This window comes from Ictidomys tridecemlineatus, chromosome 6 (assembly GCF_052094955.1).
Source record: "Ictidomys tridecemlineatus isolate mIctTri1 chromosome 6, mIctTri1.hap1, whole genome shotgun sequence".
NCBI classification, from domain to species: domain Eukaryota; kingdom Metazoa; phylum Chordata; class Mammalia; order Rodentia; family Sciuridae; genus Ictidomys; species Ictidomys tridecemlineatus.
The window spans coordinates 13,481,837-13,497,052 of NC_135482.1; the positions used below are offsets into that span (position 1 = coordinate 13,481,837).

At 54.5% G+C, this 15,216-nt stretch overlaps 1 protein-coding gene across 4 annotated transcripts in view; it reads right to left on the reverse strand.

The window, feature by feature from the left end:
* Abtb3 (ankyrin repeat and BTB domain containing 3) overlaps positions 1–15,216 on the reverse strand; it is a 245,760-nt gene that overhangs the window by 88,074 nt on the left and 142,470 nt on the right. For all 4 annotated transcript variants that reach the window (XM_078052878.1, XM_078052876.1, XM_078052875.1 and 1 more), the window contains exon 2: positions 8,459–8,608. In XM_078052878.1, coding sequence (XP_077909004.1) covers positions 8,459–8,608 — 150 coding nt within the window. The remainder of the gene's footprint in view (positions 1–8,458; positions 8,609–15,216) is intronic.

Consider the following 15,216-nt stretch of genomic DNA (forward strand, 5'->3'; position numbering starts at 1 on the left):
AGCTCAACGCCTGGTATTTACCCTCCACATCCAGGGTTAGGCAGAACACGCTGACTTTTCTGCCTCCCTCTTTCAAGAGCTCCCACTAAATAACATGAAACAAGAAAAATCCAAAGGGACGAGAGAAGAGGAGGGGCCCACATCATGGCCCCCCCACCTCTTCCCTCCCGCAGGAGCTGGGAAGCCTGGCTGCTGGGCACCCCCGCCCTGGGTGGGCTAGGAGATCGATCCCTGGGTCCTCAGGCCACCGCGCAGCCCGCCCTGCCATCCCAGGCTCCCGGGTTTGATGACTGTGGTCTCCCTGTGGGTCGCCCTTTCTTCTGTCCCCCAATTACTGAAGACTTCAGGGACGTGATCAAATGCCCCTTCTTCCAAGGAGCCCTCCAGGATGCCCCCAGTCAGAATCAAGTCGCCCTCTTGCCCACGTGCTAGGATGTCCTTGCTAAATTATGTGGCACTTCACTGTTGACCGTCTGCACCTCCCGTACTGACCTCAAGGGCAGAGACCGTGCCTCGTACCCTGGGAAAAGGCAGCATGGGGTTAGACTGCCTGAATCTGAGCCTCCAACTTGCCACTATCTAGATGTGTGACTCTTGGTAAGTTACTTAACCTCTCTGAACGCAGGAGTCATTATGACATAATGAATTTGTTATGTGGATTAAATGAAAAACATCCATGAAGTACATAACCTTGGTCTGCTCATTTGTAAAATGGGGATAATAATAGTACTTCCTCCACAGAATTAAATGAGGAGATACATATAAAGCATTCAAAGTACTTGGAAAAGTGTCTGGTACACTGTGTATGCTTACTCAGTATTCAGCACTATTCTTCTATCATCACCATGTTTGTCATCATCACCATCACCATTATCTCATCTCCATTATCACCTCCACCATCATCTCCATCACCACCACCATCTCCATCACCACCATCATCTCCACCATCTCTATCACCTCCATAATCTCCATCCCCATTATCTCCATCACCTCCATCATCTCCATCACCTCCATCCCCACTGCTTCTTCCATCACCTCCACCATCTCTATCACCTCCATCATCTCCATCACCACCACCATCTCCATCACCACCATCATCTCCACCATCTCTATCACCTCCATCACCTCCATCACCACCATCATCTCCATCACCTCCATCATCTCCATCACCACCATCATCTCCATCACCACCATCATCTCCACCATCTCTATCACCTCCATCATCTCTATCACCATCACCATCTCCATCACCTCCATCATCTCCATCTCCACCATCATCTCCATCACCTCCATCCCCACTGTCTTCTCCATCACCTCCATCCCCACTGTCTTCTCCATCACCTCCACCATCTCTATCACCTCCATCATCTCCATCACCACCACCATCTCCATCACTACCATCATCTCCATCATCTCTATCACCTCCATCACCTCCATCATCACTATCATCTCCATCACCTCCATCATCTCCATCATCTCCATCACCACCATCATCTCCATCACCACCATCATCTCCATCACCACCATCATCTCCATCATCTCAATCACCTCCATCACCTCCATCTCCACCATCATCTCCATCACCTCCATCCCCACTGTCTTCTCCATCACCTCCACCATCTCTATCACCTCCATCATCTCCATCACCACCACCATCTCCATCACCTCCATCATCTCCATCACCACCATCTCCATCCCCACTGTCTTCTCCATCATCACCACATCATTTCAATCTCCATCACCATCACTGTCATCTCATCAACATCACCTCATCATCACCACCATCACCTCCATCATCTCCATCACCACCATTATCTCCACCATCTTCATCACCACCGTCTTCTCCATCATCACCACATCATTTCAATCTCCATCACCATCACTGTCATCTCATCAACATCACCTCATCATCACCACCACCATCTCCATCATCTCCATCACCACCATTATCTCCACCATCTTCATCACCACGGTCTTCTCCATCATCACCACATCATTTCAATCATCCCCATCATCACCACCATCATCTCCATCACCATCACCTCCATAATCATCACCACCACCACCATCATTTCCATCACCACCACCACCACCACCTTCATCTCCGTCATCACCACCATCACCATCATCTCCATAATCACCACCACCACCTTCATCTCCGTCATCACCACCATCACCATCACCTCCGTCACCACCACCACCACCACGAGCGGCAGAGCAGCACCTGGATCCGGGACCTCAGGTCTGTCTCCTAGGAGGCCGGGCCACGGAGACGGGCGGGCAGGGGGCTCCTCACATCACTGGTCCGCTTCACACCCCACCATCTCCCTGTGCCATCGGCTGTCCCCCTCTCCAGCCTCATGAACCCCAAACAACAAATCCTCTGTCACTCGCTCCCCTGAGCTTGGGAGGCTGGAATCTGGGCCTCGGAGCGGAGCCTACTTGAGCATCCATCTAGCGGTGATCATGTTTCCCAACGTCAGCCCCTGGGACTCGCCACCCGGCGTCGCTCCTACCTGTGGGTGCTCATACAATTTATTTACTTAATATTTTGCTTTAAATTGGCTCGTTCACTCACACAAACAAATTCACTCACAAGGAAACTTCCTACCAGTGCCATAAATGGAGAACTTACGTTCTTCTGGTACTCATAAAACACGCAGAGCAATTAAAACTAGTGTTCTGTGTGTCACCTGATCATCCCCGGTGCCTTCCTCTTACCAGCTCCCAAGAAGCTGTCACCCGGCTTATGCATTTTAATGGGGGCTCTGTCACTCTGGTTTATGCATTTTAATGGGGGCTCCTTCTGCCCCAGCCCATGCTGAGACAGTACCTTCGCTTCCTCCCCTGCTCTTCATCTTACCACGGTTAACTAGCACTTCTATAATATGTTCCTCAGACCTCCCACACCCTGGGGCAAGGCAAGCATGGCCACCCTCCTTTCACAGATGGTAGAATAAGGATCAGAGTGATCAAGTCACTTGCCCCAAGTCACACAGCATAAGTGAGCACTGAGGTGTTCTCCAGCGTCATAAACTGCTGTTTAACTTGCCTCACCCAGACCTCTCCCCTTGGAAAGGAAAAGAAGTAGAAAGAAGAGAGGAAGGGACAGGACTATGTATAATCCAGGTCATTAGGTGCCAACTAACCAGAAATCTGTTCTTATGGAGGAGGAGTGATGGAGGAACAGCAGAACTTCGTCTCGGGATTCAGGGGGAAGCTAGCCATCCACTCACTCATTCAGTCATTCATCAAGCACATATCGAGTCCTACTGTGTGTCAGACATTGTTCTAGGCATCAGGGCTTCAGTGACGTTTACAAGAGTCTCAGCTCTCGTGGGAGCAGAGTCTGGTGGGGGAGTCAGAAAATCATCAGACTCACAGTGTGTCGGTAGTAATGAGTGCCGAGAGGGAAATGAAAGCAGGAGAGGGGACAGGGACTGAAGGGGAGGGTCAGTGGGTGGTGTGGTCACAGGAACGTCTCTCCGAGATGACATTTTGGCTGAGATTTGAATGAAGTGAGGGAGGAACCTCCAGGAATAGTGAGCCGTGGGTGCAAAGGCCCTGTGGTAGAAGCACGAGTGCCCATTCAGGACCTACCAAGAGGCCAGCGGCTACCTTGCCCCCTGAGAAGGTTACAGGTACACCCCAGGGCCAGAGGCAGCAGGACTCTGAGAAGAGCCCAGCCACATTTCAAACAAGGAGAGAGAACCCTTGCCTCAGCCAGAAGGGCTGTTTCTATGCAGTTGTTTTTCTCCCCCAGAGACTCTGAGTTAGAAAACCTTCTGATCCAGGTGTAAATTCATGGCCCTGTCTGAGTGGGGACAACAGGTTCACAGTATAGTGGGGAAAGACATCAGCAAGAGGCACTTTACCACGAAACTCTCATTTATGGGAACAAGAGAAGCAAACCCTGTAGTTAATGACCTTCAGGTGGGGCTTGATCAGGCGCTGGGGGCCAGACTGGGGTGACGGGCAGAAAAGCCAGGATCAGGTCTCGGAGGTGGACGGGACCAAAGGCAGGGATGAGCTGGTCCCCAAAGGAGGGAATCCAGGTCCCCTGCTTCTGTGTGGCCTGGCTGGGGAGCGGGGCGCACTGCTTCCTCCAGCCCTGCTCCTGGGTCAGGGAAGGGGTCAGTGCTGCCCCGCAGACGCCGAGGGCAGATGCTGAGGTCAGCCACGAGGTGCCGCATCTTGGGAAGTTCTGAGGGTTCAGTGTCAGTTGGGGACATTGCGGTGTCCCGATGGAGCCTCCCTTCCACGTGTTCTAGAATGTGCCCCAGGTCCCGGGGCTCAGAAGTCCAGCGGGACTGAGCACCTTCTCCGTGTCTGGGGCTAGTTCCCTTCAGGTCACTTGCCCGACACTCAGCGGCTGCCTCCCCAGCTCTGGGTGAGGCAGGAGGCGCTCAGGGCCTGGGCACCCCCAGCAGAGGCCGCAGGGAACTGGTCTGAGTCCCGACTCTGCCGCTCACGGGCTGGGGAGCCCGGGGCCAGGCCAGGACCTGTCCTAAGCCTCAGTCTGTCTCGTCTGTGCAACGGGAATGATGACGTCTGGGATGCATCTGGGATCCACACAGTGGCGGTTCCAGAGATGGAAATGTCGTCACCCCAAAGCGGGGATGTCGGTCAGCTTTCCATCATGGTGACCACATCCCCGTCGGGACAAAGGATTTATTTTGGCCTGCGGTATCCGAGGTTTCTGCCTGTGGTGGCCTGGTGCCATTGCTTGGGGCCCGCGGTGGCACAGAGAATCACAGCAGAGTGGGGGGTGGAGGAGGCTGCCCAGCTCATGGAGGCCACGGGCTGGAGACTATGGCTTCAGTGCAGGAGGCTTTGGGGGACATCCGCGATCCAAGCTGTAGCGCCCAAACAGACTGGACGGGGGGAGGTGGCCACAGGCCGGTGGATCAAGCAGCCCTGGGCTGTAATATGGCACCCTGAGGAACTGGGCAGGGGTCCCCGGGAGAGAGCCTGGGGTGCAGGGTGATCCCCTATTTAGGGACGTGGTAACCTTTGTGAACGGTTCCATCTCCAGTTTGGATCAGAGCATGGAATCCAGCCTGCACCCTACAGTGCAAACAGCAGGTTCCCCCCAGGTGACGGTCACAGCCCCGGCCACCCCCCGATCTCACAGAGGGGCTCTCGGGTCTGAGTGGAGCTGTCTGCTGGACCTCCCTTCACCCCTTATCATAAAGTGGGGACCACGGAACACAGGGGAAGTCACTGCTGTGGGGATTTGTCCTGGTGCCCTAGTGCGGGGACCCTCATCTGCTGGGATTGTCACCTGTTAGGAAAGGGGCTCTGCTCTTGACCCTGGCAGGCAGTGTTTTCCTGCTGAAGACCCTTCTCCATCTCCCCTTGGCTGCAGAAACGCAGTTACCTCAGCAGGTGGCCTGTGAATAGGAAGAGCCGCTCTCTCTGTACGCAGAGAGCCAGGCTGTGCTGGACCCCAGGGCCAGCCCGCTAGACCACCGGCAGATCCAGAGAGGCCACCCTGAACCTTCTGCCGACCTGACGGCTTATCAAAGTGCTTCTGCGCACGCTCTCGGGGCTGACTGGACGGATGTTCGGAACCCACTCGCAATTAACAACACCCATCTGCGTGAGGCAATTCGCACAGGAAAGTCAACATTCAGTGATGACAGGGCTTAATTTACAGAGCAAATTATCCTTAAAAACAATTTATGCAGCAGGTTGCGCCTGCAGGCTGCCCGCGCAGGGGGCGTGCGGATCTGTTCAGCAGGTGCTTGCTTTGAGGAAGGCACCAGAATTATGCAGGGCCCCTCAGGGGTCTAGGGTCAGGAGGGGACTTTGAGCTCTCCCAGGACCAACCTCTGAGACATGGGGTGGGGGGGTCAGGTACTGGGCCACCTGGTGCAGGGGTGCAGGGGCCTCATGCCTGGCAATACCATGCAGACAGGTCCCAAGGCTGCAGCCAGATTGTACACGTCCAGGGTCAGGGTCATGTCCTGGGAATTAGCAAAGCCCCAGACGGGTGACATTTCTTCTTCTAGTCACGTCTCCCAGGCGCTGCTGGGACACCGCGTCTGCACACCCTGGGAGCAGAGATTCCCTCGTCCCGGTCCAGCTGGGGATAACTCGAGTGGCATTCGCCCACATGTGTGCCTCAGAATCACGGGCCGTCAGACGTGCCACTAGAGCTTGTGAATTCACATTCAGCAGGAGCCCAGTTTGACCGGGCCACGATTTAGGTTTAAAAGATTTGGATAACTGAGTATGAACACAGGTTTGCTCTGTGGCCCTGCGCACAGTGTGCATTTAAAAGTATTCTGAGCCAGGGTCCCTCGGCTTCAGAACAGTTGCATGACTGACAGCCAGAAGACACGGTGACGGGAGGCAGCTCGTGGCTTCAGGGGCCTGAAGTGGGTGTCCCCGGCTAGAGGGGCAGGCCGGGCCCCAGGGAGGATGCCCGTCTTGGTCGAGTTGCAGGACCAACCCCAACTTCAACCTAAATGGACCATTTCTGAGGTCAGTGCTCTGACTCCATCGGGACTAAAACAGCAAATTCGTTTGGACGATCAATCGGATCACGAGCAGCACGGTGCCATTTTCTTCCGGTGGTCAGACTTAGCACAACCCTGGATTTGGTGCACAAGGAGACGGATTATTCCTTGGACTTGGGACACCCCGACCTTGGGCCCCTTCCTTCTTTCTACCTTTCGGCCTCTTTTTTTCTACTTTTCTGGGCATCCCTTCCTTCCTCCCTGCCTCCTTCCTTTCCTTCAGATTTCCTGAAGGCCTACTAGGTGCCAGAGAGTATTCTGGCTGTTGCTGTTATATTAGTGAATAAATCAAACGTTCCTACTGTCAGGGAGAACAGATGCGAGTTGTGAGAGAGGATTAAAACCAGGAAAGTAAGATATAAAGTGCCCAGGGGTCACGGGAGGTGAATGACCACCAAGTGGGGACTGGGTTCCCGTTGGGTGACGCAAATGATCTATGATGGTGATCGTGACGGTGGCTATGGTCACTCAACTTGGTAAACACACTAGAAACGACGGACTTACTACAGAAGTGAACCGTATATGAATTATGTTGCAATGAAGCTGTTATTAAAAAAAACCCAAAGAATGTACAGACTACGTCATAGGACGGTGACTACCAGACACAAAATGTCAGCAGTGGAGGGCCACAGAGTGGCTATGACGGCTTGTGTGTCCCCCCCGGAATTCCTGCTGACACCTCACCCCAGTGACGATGACACAAGGTGGGGCCTTTGCCAGGTGACGGTAGGGCCCAGGCTGGGGTCAGTGGACTTGTGAGAAGAGGAGACCGCCCCACCTCCTCCCTCTCTCTCCCTCTCTCTCTCCCTCCCTCTCTCTCTCCCTCCCTCTCTGTCCCCCACATGAGAACACAGTGAGAAGCCCTCACGGGGACTGAACTGCCCCCCACCTTGACCTTGGACTTGCAGCCCCCAGAACTGTGGGGTCAGTGTTTTCTGAGCCACCTGCCTCCCGCGGCGTCCAGCCACGGCCTGAGCTGACCCACACAGGAGCCCTCAGGGCGTGACACTTTTAAATGGGGTGGCCAGAGCTGCCTCTCTGAGGAGGGGACATGGGTGCCCCTTGAAGATCTTGAGGGAGCCAGCCATGGTGATCTGGAGGGAGCGTCGGGCAGAGGGGACAGAGGGGACACAGGTCCCCAGGCGTGCCCACGATGTTCAAGGACAAGAAGGTGCCAGAGGAACAGGAGAGGAAGATGTGTGGGGGGTACTGGGAGGGATTTTGGGACTTTGGCTTTTCCTCTGGGTCAGAGGGGGGCAGTGGAGGATTTGGAACAGGGTGGGGCAGTGATCTGACTTGTGATTTAAAGCTGGCGCGGTGTGTGGCTGGGCGCAGGGGCGCACGCTGGTTATCCCAGAGGCTCAGGAGGCTGAGGCAGGAGGATGGCTAGTTCAAAGCCAGCCTCAGCAAAAAGTGGGGCACTAAGCACCCCAGTGAGACCCTGTCTCTAAATAAACACAAAATAGGGCTGGGATGTGGCTCAGTGGTGGAGTGCCCCTGAGTTCAATCCTGGTGACCCCCCTGCCCCCAGATAAAAGGATCCTGGCACGGAGACCGACAGGGAGCAGCCCCCGTCTATGCAGCACCTGTGTGCCGTGGGCCAGGCCCCGGGCCAGGCCCCCAGCGGGCTTTCTCTCACGGCCTCACCACCCGCAAACTCCACGCTGGGCACCGCTATTTCTTGTATTTTATAGAAAAGGAAAATGAGGATCAGAGATGAGCACCTGGACCTCGACTAGTGGTCAACTCCCAGGCCCCTGGCTCAGGGCCCACCCCTTCCCCACTGCATTAATACCATCTCGTGTACACAGCAGGCACTCAATAAACCGTCACCTGGCTGGTTACAAAGCCTGAGGCTCTGAGGGGCTGGAGGTGTCCCTTTAGGCCCACAGAGGAATGTCACGGCGCCAGGGCTGAGGAGCGGCGTCACTTACTCAGCTCGGCGATGCTGCCCACGCGGGTGGCCAGCAGGGACTGCTCGATGGTCCTCAGCTCCGACTGGCTGAACATGGGCAGCTCCCCGGGCTTGCTGGCGCGCTGCGGGTCTCGGTGCAGGTTCAGGCTGTCTGGCAGGCACAGCACCCCTGTAGCCGGGGAGACAAGAAAGAAGACCGCTGTTACCCCTCGGGTCACCGGGGAGGGCTGCAGGCCCCAGGCGGCCGCAGGGTTGTCCTGAGGAGCCAACAAGGAACCGAGCCCAGGACCCCTTCTGGCCGTGGTGTCTGGCTGGTTCAAAGGGTCCCCTCAGAGTCCTGATTATTGATCTTTACAACCTCGTGGGCATTTGTCCAAGAAATGCAATCCTCCCCTTGGGCCTGGCAGGGATTCCGTCCACCTGGAGATGCTGCCCATGAGCCCCATGGTCACTGCCCCGTCCTCCTTCCCTGAGGCAGCTGCAGGCCCTGAGCATCCTGGGAGGCAGCTGCTGCTGGCCGTGGCTTCCGAGGGCTTGCCCAGCAAATGGAACTGGGTGACTAGGCTGTCACGCTTGGGACAGGCTTATGGCTCTGTCTGCAGAGCTGTGTGTTGGGAGGCAGAAAATCCCCCAGGCATTTTGGCAACTTATATGGTGAATACTCCCGGAAAGCCCTAGAATCCAATTATTTTCTTCCTTTCTTTCCTGTTCCCTAAACATCTATCCAGAACCTGGTCTCGCTTGCATAGATTCCTCAAATATTCCCTCTTCCTTGGCTACCCTAAGGCAGTGTGTGCTTCTGGCTTCCTGACCTTCAGCCTTGAGGACTTGACTGGTGGACTCCAAGGTCTCAGAAGCACTGTCTCTACTTTATCTCATGCCCTGACTGGCCTGCTGGTCTGGGGAGAGAGTTACATGCAGCAGAGCCGGGAATGACTGGCCCCTTAGAGCTGCCCCAGACGCCCCTGAGACAGGGCCTCTTTGTTACTCACCATGGTTAGGGTGAAAGCTAACAGACACAGTCACTAAGTACCAGTCACAGAGGACACAGTGAATAAGGCCGGCACTGCGCTGTGTTAGGGACCGAGACAGTGACACAGTATACTTCATGCTTGTCCTCAGGGATGCCCAGTCGGAGAGAAGGAGAGACACTACTACATACAGAGCCATAAAACCATGGGACAAGTTAGGAATGAAGTGCTGTCTTATCAGGAATCGGAAGAACAAGGAGTGGGTGGTAAATAGGAAGCGTTTGTGGAATGCCTGGGTTGTGAACCCGGCGGCCTTCCGGAGCCGCAGAGAAAGCAGAAAGGCAAGGTCTTTATAAACCCGATGAACGTCCAAGACCAGCACCGTTGACCTATTCCTGGTCACCCTTGTCCTGTGAAAGCCGAGACACACTCCTGCGCCCACGTACCCATACGCTCTGACACCTGAGTAAACAGACTGCAGGGACAGGGAGGCGGAGGCCAAGGCCAAGTGGCTCATGTCCACTCTTCATCCTGCTGGAAAGGCCTCTCCTTGGAAGGTGGGTGTCTGGTCAGGGGTGGCAGGACTGTTACTGACCCTTGCTGCCCGTTGCTGCCCATGAGTGGTTGCAGCTGAACAGAGGCTGAGGCAGGGGGCAGGCCACGTACCAGGTGGGATTTTTTAAAAATGACTAATAATAACGGATAAAGGGTACAAATGAGCATTAGATCTCTCATATGGCATCATTGGGAAATGGAAGAAGTTGATTTGTTTCTAAGATTCTCCTCCAACCACTTGCTTTTCAAATACTTTTGTGACTCAGAAGATTATGTTTTGTATCACGGCCCAGGAAGTAGACACACACACATACACACACACACACACACACACACACACACACACGCACCACACCCATTTTCACAAAAATATTTTTCATGGAAAACAGCACCGACCCTTCCCTGTGGGAGACAGCGTCCGTGTTTGCCGGGGCTCTTCCCTACCTCTTCTCCTGTCTTATTAATACAATATGCTGCCTGCAGCCCCCTGAATGGGCTCATGACCCGCTCATGGGTCGTAAGAGCAGTTTGGAAAACTCCGTGGACGGTGCCAGCACCCAGCCTGGACTACCTGTCTGTCCCATGGCACTGTTTACTGGACACAGCCTGGGGCCACACCTCGGGGACACTGGGCTCTCTCAGAAATGCCCACCTTGCCAGGCCACCCCTGCCACGCCCTCAGCCCTGTTGTCCTCCGGGTGGCCCTAGGCAGGGGCGCTCTGAGTCGTGGTCTGTGCGCTCACCTGCTGCCACTCACCTGCGTCGGAGGCCAAGCCAAGGGGATGGTGGGCTGGCCCCTCACCTGACACCTCGGGTTCTCTAGTTCAGGGGCTTCCTGCCCCTAAGGAGCTCACTTCAGTAAGTGCAGGGGCATCGTGACCCCCAGCAAGTGACCCCAGTTTTAGGATAACAAGGTCCTCCATGTTAGGAAAAAGGGGTGTCAGAGAGTCGGCCAAGGGGATCCAGGAGCCAGGCCCTGAACGGTGGGCGGAGCTCCACGCCTCCCCTCTCCGGGGGTCTCTTTCCTCTGCTGTGAAACGGGGGGAACAGTAATGGCTTGTCTTTCTCTCGGGACTGCTGGGTGGGGGTAGGGCAAGGGAATTAAAAAGACTAATGTGTATCAAAGGTTCTCCCTACGCTGAGCAAACAGCAGACTCTCACCCACGTACACCGAGGCGGAATCGGGCAGTGTGCACACCCAGCCTGGGGCTACTTACGGTTCAGCAGGTGGGTAAACTATTTCCCTTGCAACACATTCCTCTGCTTTCCAGAGGGTTGTGCAGTTTAAATGTGAGAATGTAATGGTTCAAAGAAGCTTCGAGAACTGCGTTACAGGGATTTGGGACACCTACACTCGATAGGGCTTTCTCTTCTTTTTGAGGACTACCTGGTGTTTACACATCTACCGAAGTCATTGATTATTATTATTTTTTGTATAAAAAATCCTCTAGGTGACTAGGAAGGCCCAGTGTCGTACTCCAGTGTCAGAGCAGGCCTGAGTTTGGGGTTGCTCATCAGTTCCCATTGTGGCAGCCAGGGACCGCCACGTCCTGGTGATTAAGACCCCAGTTTCAAGACAGAGAGAACCAAGACTCAAATATGACTCAAATGTCCAGGGAGCTTGGGAAAAACCAGGATCCAGGGAGCTTGCAAAGTCATTTCTCCCCGAAATCCTATTACTCCGGCGTGTCGAGCATTAACTAAGGAGGGAATTGATTCAAATTTTCAAAAGCACCTACCATGGGTCCTAAAGAATGACCCATCGTGCCTCTGAGTGCCCACATTCCCACCCATAGAAGGCTGAGCTGCTCTGGGCCTGGTCTGGGCAGGGGAGAGGGGGCTGGGTATGACCTTGACCTTGACAGAACTGACTGCCCCTCCTGCTGCTGTCCCTTGCTCAACCCAGACAACCACTTCCTCTTCCTCCCTCTCCACTCAGCTTTGCTCCCTGCAGAGAGGGATTCAGCAACGCACCTCACAGATTTGCTGTGATGATTACACAAGACAACGTACTTAAAGCCTCAACCTATATCTGCCCTGTTTCCACAGGTGTGCAGCCTTTTGAATTTACGGTCTGGACTCAAACAGATTTGCAGATCGTCTTTGCAAAATCTCCTCCAACTGGGGAGAGGCGATCTTGGTCAGGTCACTCAGGACCCTGGACAAACCCCGCCTGGTCTTCTGTCCTGATGGGGCCCAGGTGCATTTCCCCTCCTGTCCACCTCCCTCCGCCTGGGCGTGGGATGGCCCCCTCTGGACAATTTCATGCCCTGTCCTTTTTCTCCCATCTGCTACTGTCCTAGGGGATGCTATCTACCCTTAAGCAGAAAGCCAAGCCAGCCAGCCAGCAGCATGTCCCGCCCAGCCCTCTATGATACAGGGACCGTGGTGATGGAGGAGGAGACCACCTAACTTTTCCTGAGCAGGTCACTGTGGCAAACCGTTTACATATTCAAGTTCGATTTTCTTTTAATTCTCAGTCATGCTAAAGGGTAGAGACCAAATATTTTAGGGGGACAGTAAAAGGTAAAAGGTAAGAACAAAGTCTCTGAGTTCAAATGACCCAGGTTTGAATCCGGATTATATCATTTAATCACTTTTTTTATTCACAGTATTTGCCTTGACTTGATATTTTATTATTATATTTTATTTGCTAATGACTTACTATAGGAAACCAATAGTTTACCTGTCCCTGAGTGTGTGTGTGTGTGTGTGTGTGTGTGTGTGTATGTGTGTGTGTGTGTGTGTGGGGGGGTTATGGTGTAGCAATGGGGAGGGGTTGAGTCGGGAGGGGATGGCATCATCCCGTGCTGGGGAGGGCTGACCACGTGAGCCTTGGTACCCTGGACCCGCACTTGGCTCTGCTGGTCTGTCTCTGGCTGCACTAAGTCCTGTGGCCCAGCTCTAATGGTCTTCTGTTGTTCCAGCACCAGACTCCACTTTAGCAACCAGGAAGCAGCAGCTGGCGCAGCAGAACTGACCGCCCATCCCACTGCTGGACGCTGCTCAATCTGGACGCAGAGCAGCCCTTGAATAGGCAAAGAACCAGCTGGCCAGGTGCAGACACCCGCTTGCCGGCTTCCCGTGCAGCAGCCAGGGCTTTGACTTGGCCGCTCTGAGCCCTCTCCTCCCTGGATACAGTGCTTCTCTCCACCTCCTGGCGGGGCTAGGAGGCTGTAAGGGGCTAATACATAGGAAGAACCTGGCACAGAGAAGGGGGTCGATAAATGTTTGCTAATAATCTGAGTAAATGAAGTTCTCAGAAGCAAAAGATTTAGGAATTCAATAACCCAGTCAGTGCCAGAAGTCTTTCCCTTACTGTTAAATTTATTAAGAAACAAGATAGGAAATTATCAGGTTGGTTTTTTTTTTTTTTTTAAATGCTTGTACAACTGGCTTGGAAACCCTTTTCTATTTTAAGAGACTTGGCAGCAGGAAAGGAATCCAGGGCTGGCTCGGCGAACCCGTTTGTCTATGAGAAGCAAGACCTGCTCCAAGTAGGATGTGCCCAGACCGTGTTTCCCACCAAATGAATCCCACGACAGGAATGTTCTGGGAGGTCTCGTGCCAAGCCACCAGAAGAAGTGAGATGGAGGAGGACAGAGATGGGCATTTCCAGAATCAGGCTCAAGAACAGGCTCAGATGCAGAGCTGAAGGACAGAGGAGGAATGATGCTGACCTTCCCACAAGAGCGGGAGGTCCTTGTGCTTCACTCTCTCAGCCACACACGTGGGCAGGGCCACGGGCCATGCCTGTCCTCCAAGCTCCCAGGTGGCTGGGGACACAGGCCCACCATCAGTGGAAGTAACTTGATAGAACTGCAGAGCAGAGCTCTGTGTGGGTCCCACGGGGTCCCGCTGTGTGGCCCAGCAGGGGGCCAAGTCAGCCTGGGAGCCTCGGGGGTGCTGGGTGAGCCTCGGGGTGCTGGGTGAGCCTCGGGGTGCTGGGTGAGCCTGGGTGAATCCAGGGCAAGCTGGGACCCTGGTAAGCAGATGCTGCAAAGCAAAGCTGCAAGAGCACAGATTCTGAGGTCTGGCCTGAGCTGAATCCCAGCTCTGCAGGCTACCAGGGCACCCCCGGGGCATGCTCCTCTGTCTCCTTGCCGATACCACGAGACTAGTCATGGCATTGCCCTCCGAGGGCCCCAGGAGGAGTAAGTGAGCTTATAAAGTGGGGCTCAGCAAATATTGACTAAAGACTCTTCTTCTGATCATATTAGGGGAGGACAAAGGCCCGAGGCCTGTGCTCTGCACACAGGGAAGGGACTGGAGGTGAGGGTGCAGAAGGTGGGAGGAGCCAAACTAGGAGGCAGGGGAGGGTCATGGAGGACCTGGGGCACTGAGCCCCAAAGGGTTTGGACTTCAAAACCAGCCCTTCGCCTCCCACCATCGCGTTCCTCTCTCTTCCCTTTCATTATCCTGAACAGGGGTCTGTGCCCGCTCTCTCCACTTCTTTCTCCCACTCACCGTCTCTAGCCCTTGCTAGCTCCATGTTGGCTGGTGTCCAGCAAGCTCTGGTTTATCTGTCCAGGCCAACCTGAAGAGACTCAAGGAAGCTGCAGTTTTTAGAAAGCTCCGAGTCCAGAGAGGGAGGTCCTGAGACCAGGGTACTCAGTGTGGTCGATGGCTGAGGAGACAGAGAGGGGCAGGGACAAGGTAGGACAGGGTCCCCGAGGAGGAGGTGGCCCAAGGTGACCCCACAAGCTTTTCTCCCCCAGGTGAGCCAGAGGCTTCTCCTCTTGGTCAGCTCAGGAGTGAGGGAAGCTAATTAAAATCTGGGCCAGGAGTATCATCCCCGAGTGCCAAATGGGAGATACGCTGTTTTGAAGGCACAGGGTGTGGGACAGGGAGCAGGGACAGTGGGATGACAGGGTGGCTCCAACACTGAGAGCAGAACGTGGAGAACCCGCTGTTAGAGGGCCACAGAGAAGCACAGGGTGACCAGCTCTGCTCACTCACTCACTTAGTAAGTATTAGCTGAGCATCTACTAGGTTCTAGGCACAGTTCTAGGTCCTGGGGAGCAAGCAGAGAAATACTGGAAACCCTTACGATCCTGGGTACTTGTGTGCCAAACATATGTCTGTGTGTGCTACTGGGGACTGGGGACTGGCCCCAGGGTCTCACAATGCTGGGCAGGTGCTCTACTACTGAGCTACATCCCAGCCCATTTTTAAATTCTATTGAGGCAGGGTCTTGCTGCATTGCTGAGTGGGGCCTTGCCTTTGAGGTCATCCTGCCTCAGCCTCCTGC